Raw genomic sequence first — 18,018 nt, forward strand, 5'->3', positions numbered from 1 at the left:
TTTACAGATGAGGTAACTGAGACCCAGAGCGGTGAAGTGACTTGTCCAAGGTCACACAGCAGGCATTTGGCAAAGCCGGGACTAGAATCCACGTCCTTTGACTTCTGAGTCTGGGCTGTACCCACTAAGCCAAATAGTTATAGGAGGATGGACTGACTATGTTTGCCAACTTATAATACAATTTTCATTTTATTTTAAACATACTTTGCATGATATAAAAATATTGATCACAGTGAGCTTTAACAATTGTTATTGCTATAAACAGGAATGCTGCACAATATTTTTAGTGGAAATAAATTATATAGTCATTATCTTTAAAAAAAAAAAATCACAAAAGAGAAAAAAATTAGGCTGTTTGGTCGCCGGGTGGGAAATGGGTCCTTGGTGAGTACTTAATTCATTCAATCGTATTTATTGAGCGCTTACTGCGTGCGAAGCACCATACTAAGCGCCTAGGTGAATGAGCCCCGGTTGGCTTCTATACTCTTTTTCTCAGAGTTCCTGAAACCGGGTGGTCTTCCCGTCATCCGGACCGGGCTTCTGGGTCACGGTTAATCCCGAAGGAGGGCAAAAGTCTTGCTCTTGGGTTGGAGAACTGCACGGCCACTGGCCGGTGGGATTTCCTGGTCTAGTTAGCGTGCGGTCTTTTCCAGTATGAAGGTACGCAACGGCAGACTTCCTCACTGAAAGAGAAACCTGGGTCGCAGCGCCTCGTTCGAACTGAACACGACGGTCTGTAGCAACTGGAAAACACAAGCAGACAGAGCCCGGTGAAATCCCTCTGTCATCATCATCATCAATCGTATTTATTGAGCACTTACTATGTTCAGAGCACTGTACTAAGCGCTTGGGAAGTACAAATTGGCAACATATAGAGACAGTCCCTACCCAACAGTGGGCTCACAGTCTAAAAGGGGGAGACAGAGAACAAAACCAAACATACTAACAAAATAAAATAAATAGAATAGATATGTACAAATAAAATAAATAGAGTAATAAATATGTACAAACATATATACATATATACAGGTGCTGTGGGGAAGGGAAGGAGGTAAGATGGGGGGGATGGAGAGGAGGATTTGTGAGCCCGTTGTGGGGTAGGGACCGCCTCTATATGTTGCCAATTTGTACTTCTCAAGCGCTTAGTACAGTGCTCTGCACACAGTAAGCGCTCAATAAATCCGATTGAATGACAGAATGAATTTATAGAAGGCTTTCTGGTCATCGAGCACTGTACCAAGTGCCCCAGAGAGGCGGTGAGGCCTAGTGGATGGAGCACAGGCCTGAAATAATAATAAGGATGTTGGTATTTGTTAAGCGCTTACTATGTGCCAAGCACCGTTCTAAGCGCTGGGGTAGAGACAGGGTCATCAGGTTGTCCCACGTAAGGCTTATAGTCTTCATCCCTATATGACAGATGAGGGGACTGAGGTACAGAGAAGTTAAGTGACTTGCCCAAGGTCATGCACCTGACAAGTGGCGGAGTCGGGATTCGAACCCACGACCTCTGACTCCCAAGCCCGGGTTCCAGCCACTGAGCCACGCTGCTGAAAGTCAGAAGGACTTGGATTCTAGTTCCCAGCTCCGCCATTGGTCTGGTGTGGGATCTTGGCCAAGTCACTTCACGTCTCTGCACACAGAGACCTTCCCAGACTGAGCCCCCTCCTTCTTTTCCCCTTTCTCCCCCTCCCCATCCCCCCCACCTCACCTCCTTCCCCTCCCCACAGCACCTGTATAGATGTATATATGTTTGTACGGATTTATTACTCTATTTTATTTGTACATATTTATTCTATTTTATTTTGTTAATATGTTTTGTTTTGTTGTCTGTCTCCCCCTTCCAGACTGCGAGCCCGCTGTTGCGTTGGGACCGTCTCTATATGTTGCCAACTTGTACTTCCCAAGCGCTTAGTACAGTGCTCTGCACACAGTAAGCGCTCAATAAATATGATTGAATGAATGAATGAATGAGGGGGGAGTGGAAGGAAGAGATGAAAGGATAATAACCGGAATAATAATAATAATAATTGTGGTATTTGTTAAGTGGCAGGCACTGTACTAAGTGGTGGGGTGGGTACAAGGAAATTAATCAATTCATTCAATCGTATTTCTTGAGCACTTATTGTGTGCAGAGCACTCTACTAAGCGCTTGGGAAGTACAAGTTGGCAACTTATAGAGATGGTCTCTACCCAACAGCGTGGCTCAGTGGAAAGAGCACAGGCTTGGGAGTCAGAGGTCAATGGGTTCGAATCCCACCTCCCCCACATGTCTGCTGTGTGACCTTGGGCAAGTCACTTCACTTCTCTGTGCCTCAGTTCCCACATCTGTAAAATGGGGATTAAGACTGTGAGCCCCACATGGGACAAACTCATCTCCTTGTATTCCCCCCAGCGCTTTGAACAGTGCTTTATACATAGTAAGTGCTTAACAGATACGAACATTATTATTATTATTATTATTATTATTATTATCATTATTACTAGAAGGGGGAGACAGACAATAAAACAAATCAAGATGGACCATGTCCCTGTCCCAAATTGGGATCACAGTCTTAATTCCCATTTTATAGATGAGGTATCTGAGGCCCAGAGAAGTAAAGTGACTTGCTCAAGGTCCCTCAGCAGACAAGTGGTGGAGCTGGGATTAGAACCCACATCATGTGACTCCCCGGCACTCAGCATATAGGCGAGGGCGCCATCAGTCCTGAAATGATGGCATTTGGTCCAGATGTCAGTGCTCCTTGGTCCTTCCGTGGGGTCTGGATTGGCTCCAGTGGGTGGCTCGGGGCTCGGGGCCAAGGGCTTGTGGCTCATTCGTGCCGTCACCACACCCTGGGGCTTCTGAGCGTAGGGAATGGTCCGAGAGACAAGAGGAGGCCGAGGGAATCTGGAGGAGGCCTGGAGTGGTTTGGTAGCCCCAGAGGAGGCTAGAAGCAATAGGGTAGCCCCCGAGGAGTCCCGGAGCCATTCGGTAGCCCCAGGGGAGGCTGAGAGCCATCTGGTAGCCCCAGAGGAGGTTGGGAGCAGTATGGTAGCCCCAGATAAGTCAGGGAGCCATTCGGTAGCCCCAGGGGAGTCCGGGAGCCATCTGGGAACCCTTGAGGAGGCTGGGAGCGATAGGGTAGCCCCAGAGGAGTCCGGGAGCTATTCGGTAGCCCCAGGAGAGTCTGGAAGCCAACTGGAAACCCTAGAGGAGGTTGGGAGCAATAGGGTAGCCCCAGAGGAGTCCAGGAGCCATTCGGTAGCCCCAGAGGAGTCCGGGAGCCATCTGGGAACCCTAGAGGAGGTTGGGAGCAGTATGGTAGCCCCAGATGAGTCAGGGAGCCATTCAGTAGCCCCAGGGGAGTCCCGGAGCCATCTGGGAACCCTAGAGGAGGCTGGGAGCAATAGGCTAGCCCCAGAGGAGTCCGGGAGCCATTCGGTAGCCCCAGGAGAGTCTGGAAGCCAACTGGAAACCCTAGAGGAGGCTGGGAGCAATAGGGTAGCCCCAGAGGAGTCCGGGAGCCATTCGGTAGCCCCAGAGGAGTCCGGGAGCCATGTGGTAGCCCCAGGGGTGTCCGAGAACCATCTGGAAACCCTAGAGGAGGCTGGGAGAAGGAGGGTAGCCCCAGAGGAGATTGGGAGCCATTCAGTAGCCCCAGGAGAGGCCGGGAGCCATTCGGTAGCCCCAGGGGAGTCCGAGAACCATCTGGGAACCCTAGAGGAGGCTGGGAGAAGGAGGGTAGCCCCAGAGGAGATTGGGAGCCATTCAGTAACCCCAGGAGAGTCCGGGAGCCATCTGGGAACCCTGGAGGAGTCCGGGAGCCATTCGGTAGCCCCAGAGGAGTCCGGGAGCCATCTGGGAACCCTAGAGGAGGCTGGGAGAAGCAGGGTAGCCCCAGAGGAGTCCGGGAGCCATTCGGTAGCCCCAGGGGAGTCCGGGAGCCATCTGGGAAACCTAAAGGAGGCTGGAGAACTAGGGTAGCCCCATAGGAGACTGGGAGCCATTTGATAATAATAATAATAATAATAATAACAATAATAATGGTATTTGTTAAGCACTTACTATGTGCAAAGCACTGTTCTAAGCGCTGGGGGGGATACAAGGTGATCAGGTTGTCCCACGTGGGGCTCACAGTCTTAATCCCCATTTTACAGATGAGGCCCAGAGAAGTTAAGTGACTTGCCCAAAGTCACACAGCTGACAGTTGGCGGAGCCGGGATTTGAACCCCTGTCCTCTGACTGTGACTCCAAAGCCCGTGCTCTTTCCACTGAGCCACACTGCTTCTTCATTGATAGCCCGAGGAGAGTCCGGGAGCCATCTGGAAACCCTAGAGGAGGCTAGGAGAAGTAGGGTAGCCCCAGAGGAGACTGAAAGCCTGTATATATGTATATATCCTGTATATATGTATATATGTTTGGACATATTTATTACTCTATTTATTTATTTATTTTACTTGTACATATCTATTCTATTTTATTTTGTTAGTATGTTTGGTTTTGTTCTCTGTCTCCCCCTTTTAGACTGTGAGCCCACTGTTGGGTAGGGACTGTCTCTATATGCTGCCAATTTGTACTTCCCAAGCGCTTAGTCCAGTGCTCTGCACACAGTAAGCGCTCAATAAATACGATTGATGATGAGAGCCATTCGGTAGCCCCAGGGGAGTGCAGAAGCCATCTGAGAACCCTAGAGGAGGCTGGGAGCAATAAGCTAGCCCCAGAGGAGTCCGGGAGCCATTCAGTAGCCCCAGGGGAGTCCGGGAGCTATCTGGGAATCCTAGAGGAGGCTGGAAGCAATATGGTAGCCCCTGAAGAGGCTGGAAGCAGTACAGTAGCTCCACGGGAGTCTGGGAGCAGTACGGGAAACCCAGAGGAGTTTGGGAGCCCCCCGGGTGCTCAGTGGGGCCTCACCTGCAGGTCTGCTGGTTAAATCTCTTTCCTCGGAGGAAACACTTGTTGGGCGATTCGGTGCACTCGCAGACGCACTTGTTGGGGTTCAGGGGCTGGTGGGACGGGCAGGCCCGCCTGCACACACACTGACACGTGTCACGGTCGTACTCCCGGTGGGCGCCGCACGAGGCGGGGAGGACCCGGTTCTTGCAGACGCAGCGGCACGACGTCCTGTCCAGTTCTCTGTGAGGGCCGCAGCTCGAGGCTCTCAGGCCCCCACGACACACACACTGACACGTGTCTTCGTCCAGCTCCTTGTGGGGCCCGCAGATGGCGTGGGAATCGTCGGACGCGTCTACGGAAACACCAGGCACAGAAAACGCTGACCGGAAGGTCCCCCAGGGCAGGAATCCTCTCTACGCACTCTGGGGTGCTCGTCTAAGCGCTTTTAGCTTAGTGCTCTGCACACAGAGGTGCGCGAGAAATACTATTAGGTTGGAAGCTTCCTAAAGACAAGGATCCTCTCTACTTACTCTATAATACTCGTCCAAGTGCTTAACTCAGGGATCTGCACTCAGGAGAGGCCCAAGAAATATTATTAGATTGTAAACTCCTTGTAGACAAGGATTGTGTTTAATTCTAAGTGGAGCTTGCCCAGGTACTTAGCACAGTGCTCTGCACACAGGAGTTGGACAACGATTGTAAGCTCCTTGAAGGCAGGGATCATGTCTACTTATTCTATAATGCTTGCCCAAGCGCTTAGCCCAGTGCTCTGCACTCGGTAGGTGTACAAGAAATACTATTAGATTGTGAACTGCCAGGCTCTGTACTAAGGGCTGGGGTAGATACAAAATAACCAGGTTGGACCTAGTCCCTATCCCACATAGTCAAGGAAGAAGGGCAGAGGATTTAATCCCCATTTTACCATATAGTCAAGGAGGAAGGGCAGAGGATTTAATCCCCATTTTACCATATAGTCAAGGAAGAAGGGCAGAGGATTTAATCCCCATTTTACCACATAGTCAAGGAAGAAGGGCAGAGGATTTAATCCCCATTTTACCACATAGTCAAGGAAGAGGGGAAGAGGATTTAATCCCCATTTTACCACATAGTCAAGGAAGAAGGGCAGAGGATTGAATCCCCATTTTACCATATAGTCAAGGAAGAAGGGTAGAGGATTGAATCCCCATTTTACCATATAGTCAAGGAAAAAGGGCGGAGGATTTAATCCACATTTTACCACATATTCAAGGAAGAAGGGCAGAGGATTTAATACCCATTTTACCATATAGTCAAGGAAGAAGGGCGGAGGATTTAATCCCCATTTTACCACATAGTCAAGGAAGAGGGCAGAGGATTTAATCCCCATTTTACAACATAGTCAAGGAAGAGGGGAAGAGGATTTAATCCCCATTTTACCACATAGGGAAGAAGAGCAGAGAATTTAATCCTCATTGTACAGACAAGATAACCGAGGTCCAGAAAAGTTACACAGGCCCACGGTAAATGAGGACTAGGGCCACATGACAGGCAAGTGACGGGGTCAGGATTAAAACCTAAATCCTCTGATCCCAAGGCCTGAGCTCTTTCCATCAGGCCACATTGCCTCTCATAGTTGTCCACTGTGTTTGAAGAAAACACCACTGTAGTGATGTAATAATAATGATGGTATTTGTAAAGTGCTTACTATGTGCAAAGTACTGTTCTAAGTGCTGCGGAGGTTACAAGGTGATCAGGCTGTCCGACGGGGGACTCACAGTTTTAGTCCCCATTTTACAGATGAGGTAACTGAGGCACAGAGAAGTTAAGTGACTTGCCCAAAGTCACACAGCTGACAATTGGCGGAGCCAGGATTTGAACTCATGACCTCTGACTCCAAAACCCCGTGCTCTTTCCACTGAGCCACGCTGCTTCTCTAGTGATACCATTGACTGATCTCCCACGAGCTGCAGCTGGGAAGTAGTAATTGATCGATCAACGATATTTATCAAGAGTTAACTCTGTTGCAGAACACTGTACTAAGCACTTGGGAAAGGATGGTATAACAGAGTTGAGAGACATGTTCTCTGCCCATGACGAGTTTGCAGTCTTAGAGGGGGATAAGGAGACAAACAAAAGACAAGTCTCCTGCCAATATATAGGGGGTAGGTGTAAACGACTATTTGCGGAGCCATTCGAATACATGACCGAATGCGCAACCGAAGAAACGCATTAAAGGGAATTTCTCTGCTTACCATCATCCTCGGCGTTGGAAGAGAAACTGAGGTCATGCTGAGTCAGGCACCTGCAGACCCTGTTGTCCCAGACAGAGTTTTGGGGACAGGTTTCGTTTGCCGAGTGACACCTGGGGGGGAAACACACAACGGAGCCGGTCAGCAGGCCCAGCCTGGAGGGGAAGAACCCTCAGAGATGGGAATTGTGGTCAATCGTTCCATCAGTCGTGTTTATAGATTGATTTAATGGTATTTGATAAGCGCTTACTGTGTGCCAGGCACTGTGCTAAGTGCCTTTAAATGAGCATTCTGCAGACTCAGGGATCGATCAGTCAATCAATCAGTTGCATTTATTGAGCATTTACTAAGTGCAGAGCACTGTACTGAGTGCTTGGAAGAGTACAATGCAACAGAATTAGTAGACAAGTTCCTTGCCCATGAGGATTTTGCAGCCCAGCACTTAGAACAGTGCTTTGCACATAGTAAGTGCTTAATAAATGCCATTATTATTATTATTATTATTATTATTAGAGGCGGGAGACGGATGCGTGGATGAGCCTAGACCTGAGACATCCTCCTCCTGTGAGAAGGAAGTGAAGTTTGTAAGGCTTAGGGGACAGAGCTCGGGCCTGAGAGTCAGAAGGACCTGGGTTCTAATCTCAGTTCTGCCACTTGCCCGCTGTGTGACCGTGGGCAAGTCATTTCCCTTCTCTGGGCCTCAGCTACCTCATCTAGAAGATAGGGATTAAGACTGTGAGCCCAAATGGGACAGCGACAGTGTCCAACCCGATTAGCTTCGATCCACCCCAGCGCTTAGAACGGTGCCTGGACCAGAGGAAAATGCTTAACAAATACCTGAAAAAACTAAAACCACCGATTTCCTGCTGCGTGAACTAGGGCAAGTTGCTTTGCTTCTCTGTGCCTCAGCTTCCTCATCAGCAACATGTGGATTCAATAATAATAATGATGGTATTTGTTAAGCGCTTACTATGTGCCAAGCACTGCGGCGATACAAGGTGATCAGGTGGTCCCACGTGGGGCTCACAATCTTAATCCCCATTTTACAGAGGAGGTAACTAAGGCACAGAGAAGTTAAGTGACTTGCCCAAAGGCACACAGCCGATAAGTGGCGGAGCGGGATTAGAACCCATGACCTCTGACTCCCAAGCCCGGGCTCTTTCCACTGAGCCACAGACATGTTCTCCTTCTTACTTAAGGCTGTGAGCCCTACATCCGACCATGCCATCTCAAATCTACTCCAGCATTTAGTACAGTGCTTGGCACATAGCAAGCACTTAACGGAAAACATTATCATTATTAATATTGTTATGATTAGTAGTATCATTATTATTGTAATGTGTGGCCCTAGTCCTTGTAAGCCGGCTACATACTGAAGTGGGACTAGAACACTTGTACTTCCCAAGAGCTTAGTACAGTGCTCTGCACACAGTAAGCGCTCAATAAATATGATTGAATGAATGAATGAACCCAGGTGTCCTGATTCCTAGAATCCTGCTCTTTCCTCTGAACCCTAAGCGGGCCTCTTTTAGGAGTTAGGAACAAATTAGTGAGTGCCAGTTTAGGAACAAATGATCGATCATATTTATTGAGCGCTTACTGTGTGCAGAACACTGTGCTAAGCATTTGGGAGAGTACAATATAAAAGAGTTGGCAGACACGTACCCTGCCCACAAGGAGCTTACAGCCCAGAGGGGGAAACAAATATCAAAATGAATAATGGATAGTGACATACTTCATTCAATCATATTTATTGAGTGCTTACTATGTGCAGAGCACTGTACTAAGCACTGAGGAGAGTACAATAAAACAATAAACACATCCCCTGCTCACAGTGAGCTTACAGTCTAGAGAGGGAGACAGACAATAATATAAATAAATTAATTACCGATATATACACCACAGCTCGACCACTTGTCTGTTGTATGACCTAGGGCAAGTCACTTCACTTCTCTGTGCCTCAGTTATCTCAACAGTAAAATGGGGATGAAGACTGTGAGCCCCATGTGGGACAGGGACCGTGTCCAACCTGATTTGCTTGTCTGTATGCCAGCGCTTAGAACAGTGCTTGGCACATAGTATGTGCTTAAGCACATAGTACATGCTTAACAAGTACTATTATTATTATTATTATTATTGTTACTATTGTAAGTGCTGTGGGGAATTTGCCCAATAGGGTGCATGTCCTCACAGAGAAAACCAAAACAAAAAATGATAATTGGGAGGCCAAATCTGAGGCTCAGAGAGATTCCATCCAACTGAAGATGAGTACATTTGAATGAAATGCATTTTTATGATTCCTCACAACTGTTGACCAATAAATAAGCAGCAGATTCCTGGCGCCGAAATCGCTTGTCATTACATTAGTGAAAAAAAACAGAAGCGACTGCCAAGGACAGCAAAAAAATGTTCTTGAAGGGGCTTAGAGGTCGAACTCTTGACCTGCATTGCCGGAACATTTATCGATCTAAAATATTTCTTCCTGAACTGCAGCTCTAAAATAAAATTCCAAGTAGCAATGCGTGGGTAGAAAACTATCCTCATGTTTAATAGGAAAGGTAAATGGGTGTTTTAAGTAAAATCTTTGTTCAGGTTTGTAATGAAGACACAGATTGGGTCACCAAGCAAGGTAGAAACATTGAGATAGTTAGAAACCAGGCCTGGGAGTAAGAAGAAACTGGGTTCTCAATCCTAGCTTCTCCCCTCATCTGCTGTGTGACCTTGGACAAGTCACTTTATTTCTCTGGGCCTCAGTTACCTCATCTGGAAAACGAGGATTAAGACTGGGCGCCCCATGCGGGACAGGGACTGTGCCCGACCTGATTTGCTTGTATCTACCCCAGCGCTTAGTACAGTGCCTGGCACATAGTAAGTGCTCAACAAATACCACAACTATTGTTATTATTATTATTAGAAAGCAGAATGCAGAAGCCCTAGGGTGGGGCAGGGACTGTTTCTGACCTGATGATCTTGTATCTACCCCAGGGCTTAGTACAATGCAGTAAGCATTAAGCAGTATGCAGTAAGCACAAACAAATACCATAACAATCATTATTATCAGTGGTGAATTTGATCAGTGAAACCCAATTTTTATCATTCGGGTCAAATATCCTAGAGACAGGATTTTTCTTTGGATTTAGACTTTAGGGAAAATCCCTCCAATGTTCTGTGCCATTTTTCCAGGGTGGCAAGATGGTCCTCTCTAAACATTAAGTTTTAAAGACCAGTAATAATAACAATAATGATCATAATATTTGTTCCGCTACTCTGGGCCTAGTACTATAAATAAATAAATAATGGTGGCATTTATCATCATCAATCATATTTATTGAGCGCTTACTGTGTGCAGAGCACTGTACTAAGCGCTTGGGAAGTACAAGTTGGCAACATATAGAGACAGTCCCTACCCAACAGTGGGCTCACAGTCTAAAAGGGGGAGAGCAGTTTACAATCCATCAGGGGAGACAGACACAAAAAGATTACTTCAACTGTGCCCCAAAATAATATAATAATGATAATAATAATAATAATAATAATAATAATAATAATAATAATGGTATTTGTTAAGCGCTGACTATTAAGAGCTTACTATGTGCAAAGCACTGTTCTAAGCATTGGGGAGGTTACAAGGTGATCAGGCTGTCCCACAGGGGGCTCACAGTCTTAATCCCCATTTTACAGATGAGGTAACTGAGGCACAGAGAAGTGAAGTGACTTGCCCAAAGTCACACAGCTGACAAGTGGTGGAGCCGGGATTTGAACCCATGACCTCTCACTCCATAGCCCATGCTCTTTACACTGAGCCACGCTGCTTCTCTAAGCGCTGGGGTAGATACAAGATAATCGTATCTCTGACAGGGCTCATAGCTTAAGTAGGGGCTCACCATCTAAGTTCTCTCATTTTGCAAATGAGAGAACTGAGGCCCAGAGAAATGAAGTGATTTGACCCAAATCACACCGCAGACAAGTGGAGGAACCGGAATTAGAACCCAGGTCCTCTGATTCCCAGGCCCATGCTCTATCTACAGGTCATGCTGCTTCTCAGGCAGCAAAGACTGCCTAGGTGATATAAGGGTAACATGCTTTTTCTCAAAACCTAGCGGAAAGAGCACCTGTCTGGTAGTAAGAGGACTTGGGTTCTAATCCCAGATCAATCTCTTGCCTGATATGTGACCTTGGGCAAGTCACTTAACTTCTCTGTGTCTCAGTTACCTCATCTGTAAAATGGGCATTAAGACTGTGAGCCCCACGTGGGACAAGCTAATAACCTTGTATCTCCTCCAGAGCTTAGAACAGTGCTTGGCACATAATAAGTGCTTAACAAATACCATCATTATGATTTCACTTCTCTGGGCCTTGGTTTTTCCATCCATGGAGATCAAAGATCTTTTCTCCCATAGAACGTAATCCCCACATGAGGCAGGGAATCTGTCTGACCTGATTATCTCATTTACCCCAGAATATAGCACAGAACTTGCCCCAAGGCAACGATTAGCTCTTATCAATATCTTTTTATATCCTTTTGAATAGCAGATACGATGTTTGCGTCTGCAAAGAAGGATTCTTTCTCCAAAATGACCTACAGTTCCAAGCTTCATACTCTGGACTTCCTCTTTCTTCTGATCAAATATTTGTTCTCTGTCAAAACAGCAGTGTCCCCTTTGAAAATATCTCCTGTCTTCAGGCTGTTAGCTTTTTTTAAAAAAGCTGTTGATCAGGTAATATAATGGGTGACTCCCAATTCCAAGTAGAGTTAGAAAAACCAGGATATTTAGAGATTTTTCCCATTTAAGCTGGCATACCTCTCCTTCTCTCTTGAGGATCATGAGAGTTGAGGGGAGGGAGAGGTTTGAGATGGAATACCCTAGCTTTCAGGGATGCCACCTCTGGTCCTAGTATTCATTAATTCATTCATTCAATCGTATTTATTGAGCGCTTACTGTGTGCAGAGCACTGTACTAATAATAATAATTTATAATAATTTTGGTATTTGCTAAGCACTTACTATGTGCAAAGCACTGTTCTAGGCGCTGGGGAGGATACAAGATGATCAGGTTGTCCCATGTGAGGCTCAAAATCTTAGTCCCCATTTTACAGATGAGGTAACTTGGGAAGTATGGCGGTTAAAACATTTAAGCATCTCAACCGTAAACTCTTTGTGGGTAATCCTCATTTTATGGATGAGGAAACTGAGGCCCAGAGAAGTGAAGTGACTTGCCCAAGGTCACCCAGCAGACAAGTGGCAGAGCTGGGATTAGAACCCATGACCTTCTGACTTTTAGGCCCGGGTTCTATACACTCCACCATTATTAACTCAGTCTTAGAATACTCTCCCAGGTGTTAATACAGTAAAAAAAAATAGTGCACACTGTAAAAAAAAAATACAATGTGAAGAGAACAAAATCAGATGGTGGAAGTGTGGGGTGGGAGAGCGATAACGGATGGACTAGGACTTGGTGCCCATTAGTTGGACTTGTTTAGCTTAGAGAAGCCCAATTTCAGGACAATCGTATCTAATATTTCCCCAGATCCCTGGTGCCGTAGCATCTAAAACAGGGCATATGGCCACTCCGACAACGAACAATCTGAAGATGCGGAGTGCCCAGTTATCCAGAATGATAAGGACGAACTCAGTCATAAATTCACTGTTGCTCTGCAGAAGGAAATGTTCTCATGGGGATACGATTTCCTCACAATAAACGCCATTTGTAATTCCCTCCAAGCAAACAAGTGGTTTATTTAGTGTTGCGGTAAACATGAGGAACATTTTTATAAAAGAATGGTAAGATTGTAAATAGAAACACAAACACTAATCAGTCTTTGGCTTGGTCTAGATCATGAGTTCTTCTATCCACCACACACAGTGGACTCTTCGTCAGACTGGAGCAATGAGGAATCCGTCTAATTCCTCACCGGATTCTGGGAATGCCCAGATTCCTTAAAAGGCTTTAAGTGATCCTGTGCCTGATTCCAAGAGACCGGTATATGTCAAAAAAGTTAGGATCCTGAGCTATTGAACTACGAATGTGTTTAGCTACTTATGAGAGCCAATTTTGTGGGACTTGATATCTTGTATCCACACTAGCGCTTAGTACAGTGCTTGGCATATAGCAAGCACTTAACAAATGCCCCTATTATTATATTAGTAGTAGTAGTATTACTATTATCTGGGCTAGAAGTGGGATGATTAGACAGGATTCGGAGAAGCAGCGTGACTTGGAAGAGCACGGGCTTGGAAGTCAGAGGTCATGGGTTCTAATCCTGGCTCCGCCACTTGTCAGCTGTGTGACTTTGGGCAAGTCACTTAACTTCTCTGTGCCTCAGTTCCCTCATCTGTAAAATGGGGATTAAGACTGTGAGCCCCACGTGGGACAACCTTGATTACCCTTTATCCCCCCCAGCACTTAGAACAGTGCTTGGCACATAGTAAGCGCTTAACAAATACCATCATCATCATCATCATTAGGAGAGTGTACTCATCGGTAGAAAAGCTGTACTGATCGATGAAGTCACCCCGTGCCTGCTGTGGGACCTTGGGTAAGTCACTTAGCGTCTCTGTTCCTCGGTGTCCTCACTTGTAAACTGGGGAGGAAATATCTTGTCTCCCTCCTACTTAGACTGTGAGCCTACATGGGATGGGAATACCATAGCAGTTAGGTACGTATCTTTAAATTATACATTGTAAATGATTTCTTTATTCATACTAATGTCTATTTCCCCCTCTAAACTGTAAGCTTGTTACGGGCAGGCAACTTGTCTGCTAATTCTGTTGTATTTCCCCAAGCACTTAGTATAGTGCTCTGCACATAGTAAGCATTCAATAAATATGATTGAGTGAATGAATAGTAAGTGCTCAATAAATATGATTGATTGAACCATGTCCCGCTTGTCTGCAGTGTGTCAGCCCCAACATTTAGCACATTTATTCATTCCATCGTATTTATGAAGCATACTTACTTTATGCAGAGCACTGTACTAAGCTTCTGGGAGAGTACAATACAACAATAAAGAGTGATATTCCCTCCCCATAATGAGCTCAAAGTCTAGTACAGTACAAATTTCTTCTAGACCGTTGTTGGGTAGGGACCGTCTCTATATGTTGCCAACTTTTTTTCCCAAGCACTTGGTGCAGTGTTCTGCACACAGTAAGCACTCAATAAATACAATTGAATGAATGAATTCCTCAAAAACCTCCAATGATTTCAAAGAGAAACTTCAGTTCTCTCCCTCTTGCTACACTCATGCTCGCACCCTATGTTCCCAACTGGTCTTGTTCTCACCTCTCCCATCTCCGACCTCTTCTTAAGTCAGTCAATCATATTTACTGAGCACTCTCTTTGTGCAGAGCACTGAAATAAGCACTCAGGAAGGTACGATACAAAAATGAAAGGACACATTCCCTGTCCACAACAATCTTCGTCCTTCCTCCCACCTAGAAATTTTTCCCACTTCAGCTACGACTGACCGTGGCTATTCCAAGCTGTCTTGCTGCCAATCCCTCACCCAGATCCTCTCCCTGGCCTGGAAATCCCTCCCACTTCATATCCTTCAGTCTAACAGGGTCCCCACCTTCACAGATCTTCTAAAATCAGATCTCTCCGAGAGGCCTTCCCTGATTAAACCCTCTTTTCCCCGATTCCCTCTTCCTTTTGAGTCACCAATGCACTTGGATCTGTTCCCCTGTGGATATGTACACAGTTTGTACATACTTATTACTCTATTTATTTATTTATTTTACTTGTACATATCTATTCTATTTATTTTATTTTGTTAGTATGTTTGGTTTTGTTCTCTGTCTCCCCCTTTTAGACTGTGAGCCCACTGTTGGGTAGGGACTGTCTCTATATGTTGCCAATTTGTACTTCCCAAGCACTTAGTACAGTACTCTGCACATAGTAAGCGCTCAATAAATATGATTGATTGATTGATTGATTCCCCTGAAGCACTTGATATTCACCCCAGACCCAGCTCCAGTCTCATCTTGTCTTACGCTGTAGAGTCATCTCTGACCCACAGCGACTCCAAGGATGCATCTCTCCCAGATTGCCCCACCTCCATCTGCAATCATTCTGGTAGTGGATCCAGAGAGTTTTCTTGGTGACAATCTGGAAGTGGTTTACCATGGCCTCCTTCCGAGCAGTCAACTTGAGCCTTCGCTCTCATCTCTCTTCCATGCCGCTATTGCCCAGCATAGGTGAGTTTTGACTTGGAGCAGATTGCCTGCCGCTCACCAGCCACTGCCCAAGCTAGGAATGGAATGGGTAGGCCTCTGCTTCACTCTCCCTCTTGTAGCCAAAAATGGTAGAGAACGGGAAACTCTCCAGGTGCGACCCTGAGATGGGAGCCCCATAATTATGTACATATCCTTAAACTCGGCCATTTTCCCTATTTAAAATTGATTTTAATGTCTGTCTCCCTTCTGCAGGCTGAAAATTCCTTATGGATAGGGATCATATCTATCAATTCTATTGTACTGTACTGTACTCTTCTGAGCCCCTAGTACGGTGCTCTGCACACAGTAAGTACTCACTACAGCCCATTAATTGAGTACAGTGTTTTGCACACAGTAAGCACTCAATAAATACGATTGAATGAATTTCTTCTCCAAGAGACCATCCTTGAGTAATCATCATCATTACCAATGGCATTCATTGAACGCTTACTATAAGCAGAGAAGTGTACTAAGAGCTTGGGAGAGTACAGTACAACAGAGTAGGTAGACATGTTTCCTGCTCATAAGGACCTTACAGTCTAGAGTTCATTTTTCCTTTAGGTTATTTGGCCATCACAAGATGTAGCAGCATGAAATAAGTCCGTTGTGGGCAGGGATTGTCTCTCTTTATTGCTGAATTGTACTTTCCAAATGCTTAGTACAGTGCTCTGCACACAGTAAGCGGTCAATAGATACGAATGAATGAATGAATGAATGATCTGTGTCTATCAGTCTTCCCTGTTAGAACGTAAGCTACCTGAGGGAAAGGATGGTCTTGTCAGATGGCTTCGACCAAGCCTGGATCACACAGTTGCATGGAAAAGCAGCTTGGCTCAGTGGAAAGAGCATGGGCTTTGAAGTCAGGTCATTGTTTCAAATCCTGGCTCCACCACTTGTCAGCTGTGTGACTTTGGGCAAGTCACTTAACTTCTCTGTGCCTCAGTTCCCTCATCTGTAAAATGGGGATTAAGACTGTAAGCCCCCCGTGGGACAATCTGATCACCTTGTGAACTCCCCAGCACTTAGAACAGTGCTTTGCACATAATAAGTGCTTAATAAATGTTATTATTATTATTATTATTATTATTATCATTATTATTAGGAAGGAAAGACAGAGAAGATAGAGAAGCAGTGTGGCCTAGTGGATAGACTATGGACCCCGGGGGTCAGAAGGATCTGGTTTCTAATCCCAGCTCCGCAATTTAGTCTGCTGTGTGACCTTGGGCAAGTCACTTCACTTCTCTGTGCCTCAGTTACCTCATCTGGAAAATGGGGATTAAGACCTTGAGCCCCGTGTGGGGCAGGGACTGGCACATAGTAAGTGTTTAACAAATACCACAATTATTGTTATTATTATACAACTTCATACTCACTGTGTTTGTGTCACCGGTAAGGAACGCCTAATAATGGAATGAACTTGTCTGTAAACATCCAGTTTAGACATGCATCGGCAGGAAGTATGATTGGCAAAACTGATTGTTACAGGCTTGGGGCCTTGAGAGAGTGGCACTGTGATTTCAAACAACTACAGAAAAAAGTGGGAAAGAGAAGAAAAAAACTGTTATCGATACTGTTTAGGTAGTTCAAGATCATCCACAGAACAACAGCAGCTAGTTGCATGAGTCGTTTTGTTTTCATTATCCATTGCCATACCCATTCCACATGACTTAACATTGTTATGACTGTAAAGACTTAAGACTAGTATACGTGTTATTAAAATAGCATTCTGAATTGTTAAATGCACCACACACTTGTTACCGTATCCTGTTGTAGATCTGAGGAATGCGAAAGACGACACTACAACAAGCAGTTGCAAAAAAGCTAAAGATGCAGTACACGGTGTGGTGGAGGACAAAATAAGAATCCGACCCAATGATACGATTTCAAAGAACAAATTAATATTTAGAAACATCACAGTTGCCAAATACTCAATTGTTTCCAGAAATACTTCAAAAGCGCCATTAAAGCATCGGGTTTTGGTTACGTAATTACAAAGTTATGTGGATAACACTGAAACGTTGGGTTTTGTTCCAACCCTTTTTGCATAAACTGAACATAGTACTGTAAAGTTTCCAATTTAATTTTCCACTTTGGATCGGTTTGATGCTAATCCGTAACAGAATCTCACAACCCTTGGGGATTCCATCTTGTTTAAAATAAAATAATCTCCAGTGTTAACCAGTCAGCACATTCTCATTTTGAGCAGAAAGTCGACTTCTTTGGCCCAATGTGAAGCACTGGGTACAATTCTGTGGGCCTCCTGGTTAGGTTTCAGGGATGGTTCCCTGGCCATTTTAGTGAGAAAGGGCTTCGTTTTGGATTCCGTCCGGAGGATGAAGAATTTCGATTTCTCTATCTCGTCCCATAATTTTTTTCCAACAGGATGCAGAAACAAGCCAATGTTTTCATGAAAGTAAGTCCAGTTGAAATTCCCATGCTCCTTTGGACTTCTTAAAGTGTACTGGTGATTTACTTCCTGGAATGGGAGGTGAGGTGACGCTAATTAAATCGTCGTTGGAATCGTGAAGAGCACAGCTCATCCTCCATTAATGCTCCTTGTCACCATCATCATAATGATTGTGCTACTGGTTAAGCACTTACTATGTGCCAGGAACTGGACTAAGCACTGGGGTAGATATCAGGTAATTGAGTTGTTCACAGTCCCTGTCTCACACAGGGCTACTAGTCTTAATCCCCATTTTCCA

At 45.3% G+C, this 18,018-nt stretch overlaps 1 protein-coding gene across 1 annotated transcript in view; it reads right to left on the reverse strand.

Moving 5' to 3' along the window:
• Positions 1 to 242: 242 nt before the first annotated feature.
• VEGFC (vascular endothelial growth factor C) overlaps positions 243 to 18,018 on the reverse strand; it is a 137,005-nt gene continuing 119,229 nt past the window's right edge. Inside the window, exons 10-13 of the mRNA XM_038755062.1 lie at positions 16,687 to 16,838; positions 7,105 to 7,214; positions 4,892 to 5,225; positions 243 to 743 (exon numbers count right to left, since the gene is read on the reverse strand). Of these exons, the coding sequence (XP_038610990.1) occupies positions 629 to 743; positions 4,892 to 5,225; positions 7,105 to 7,214; positions 16,687 to 16,838 (711 nt within the window). The 3' untranslated portion in view covers positions 243 to 628. The remainder of the gene's footprint in view (positions 744 to 4,891; positions 5,226 to 7,104; positions 7,215 to 16,686; positions 16,839 to 18,018) is intronic.

This window comes from Tachyglossus aculeatus, chromosome 12, assembly GCF_015852505.1.
Source record: "Tachyglossus aculeatus isolate mTacAcu1 chromosome 12, mTacAcu1.pri, whole genome shotgun sequence".
In the NCBI taxonomy this organism is placed as follows: domain Eukaryota; kingdom Metazoa; phylum Chordata; class Mammalia; order Monotremata; family Tachyglossidae; genus Tachyglossus; species Tachyglossus aculeatus.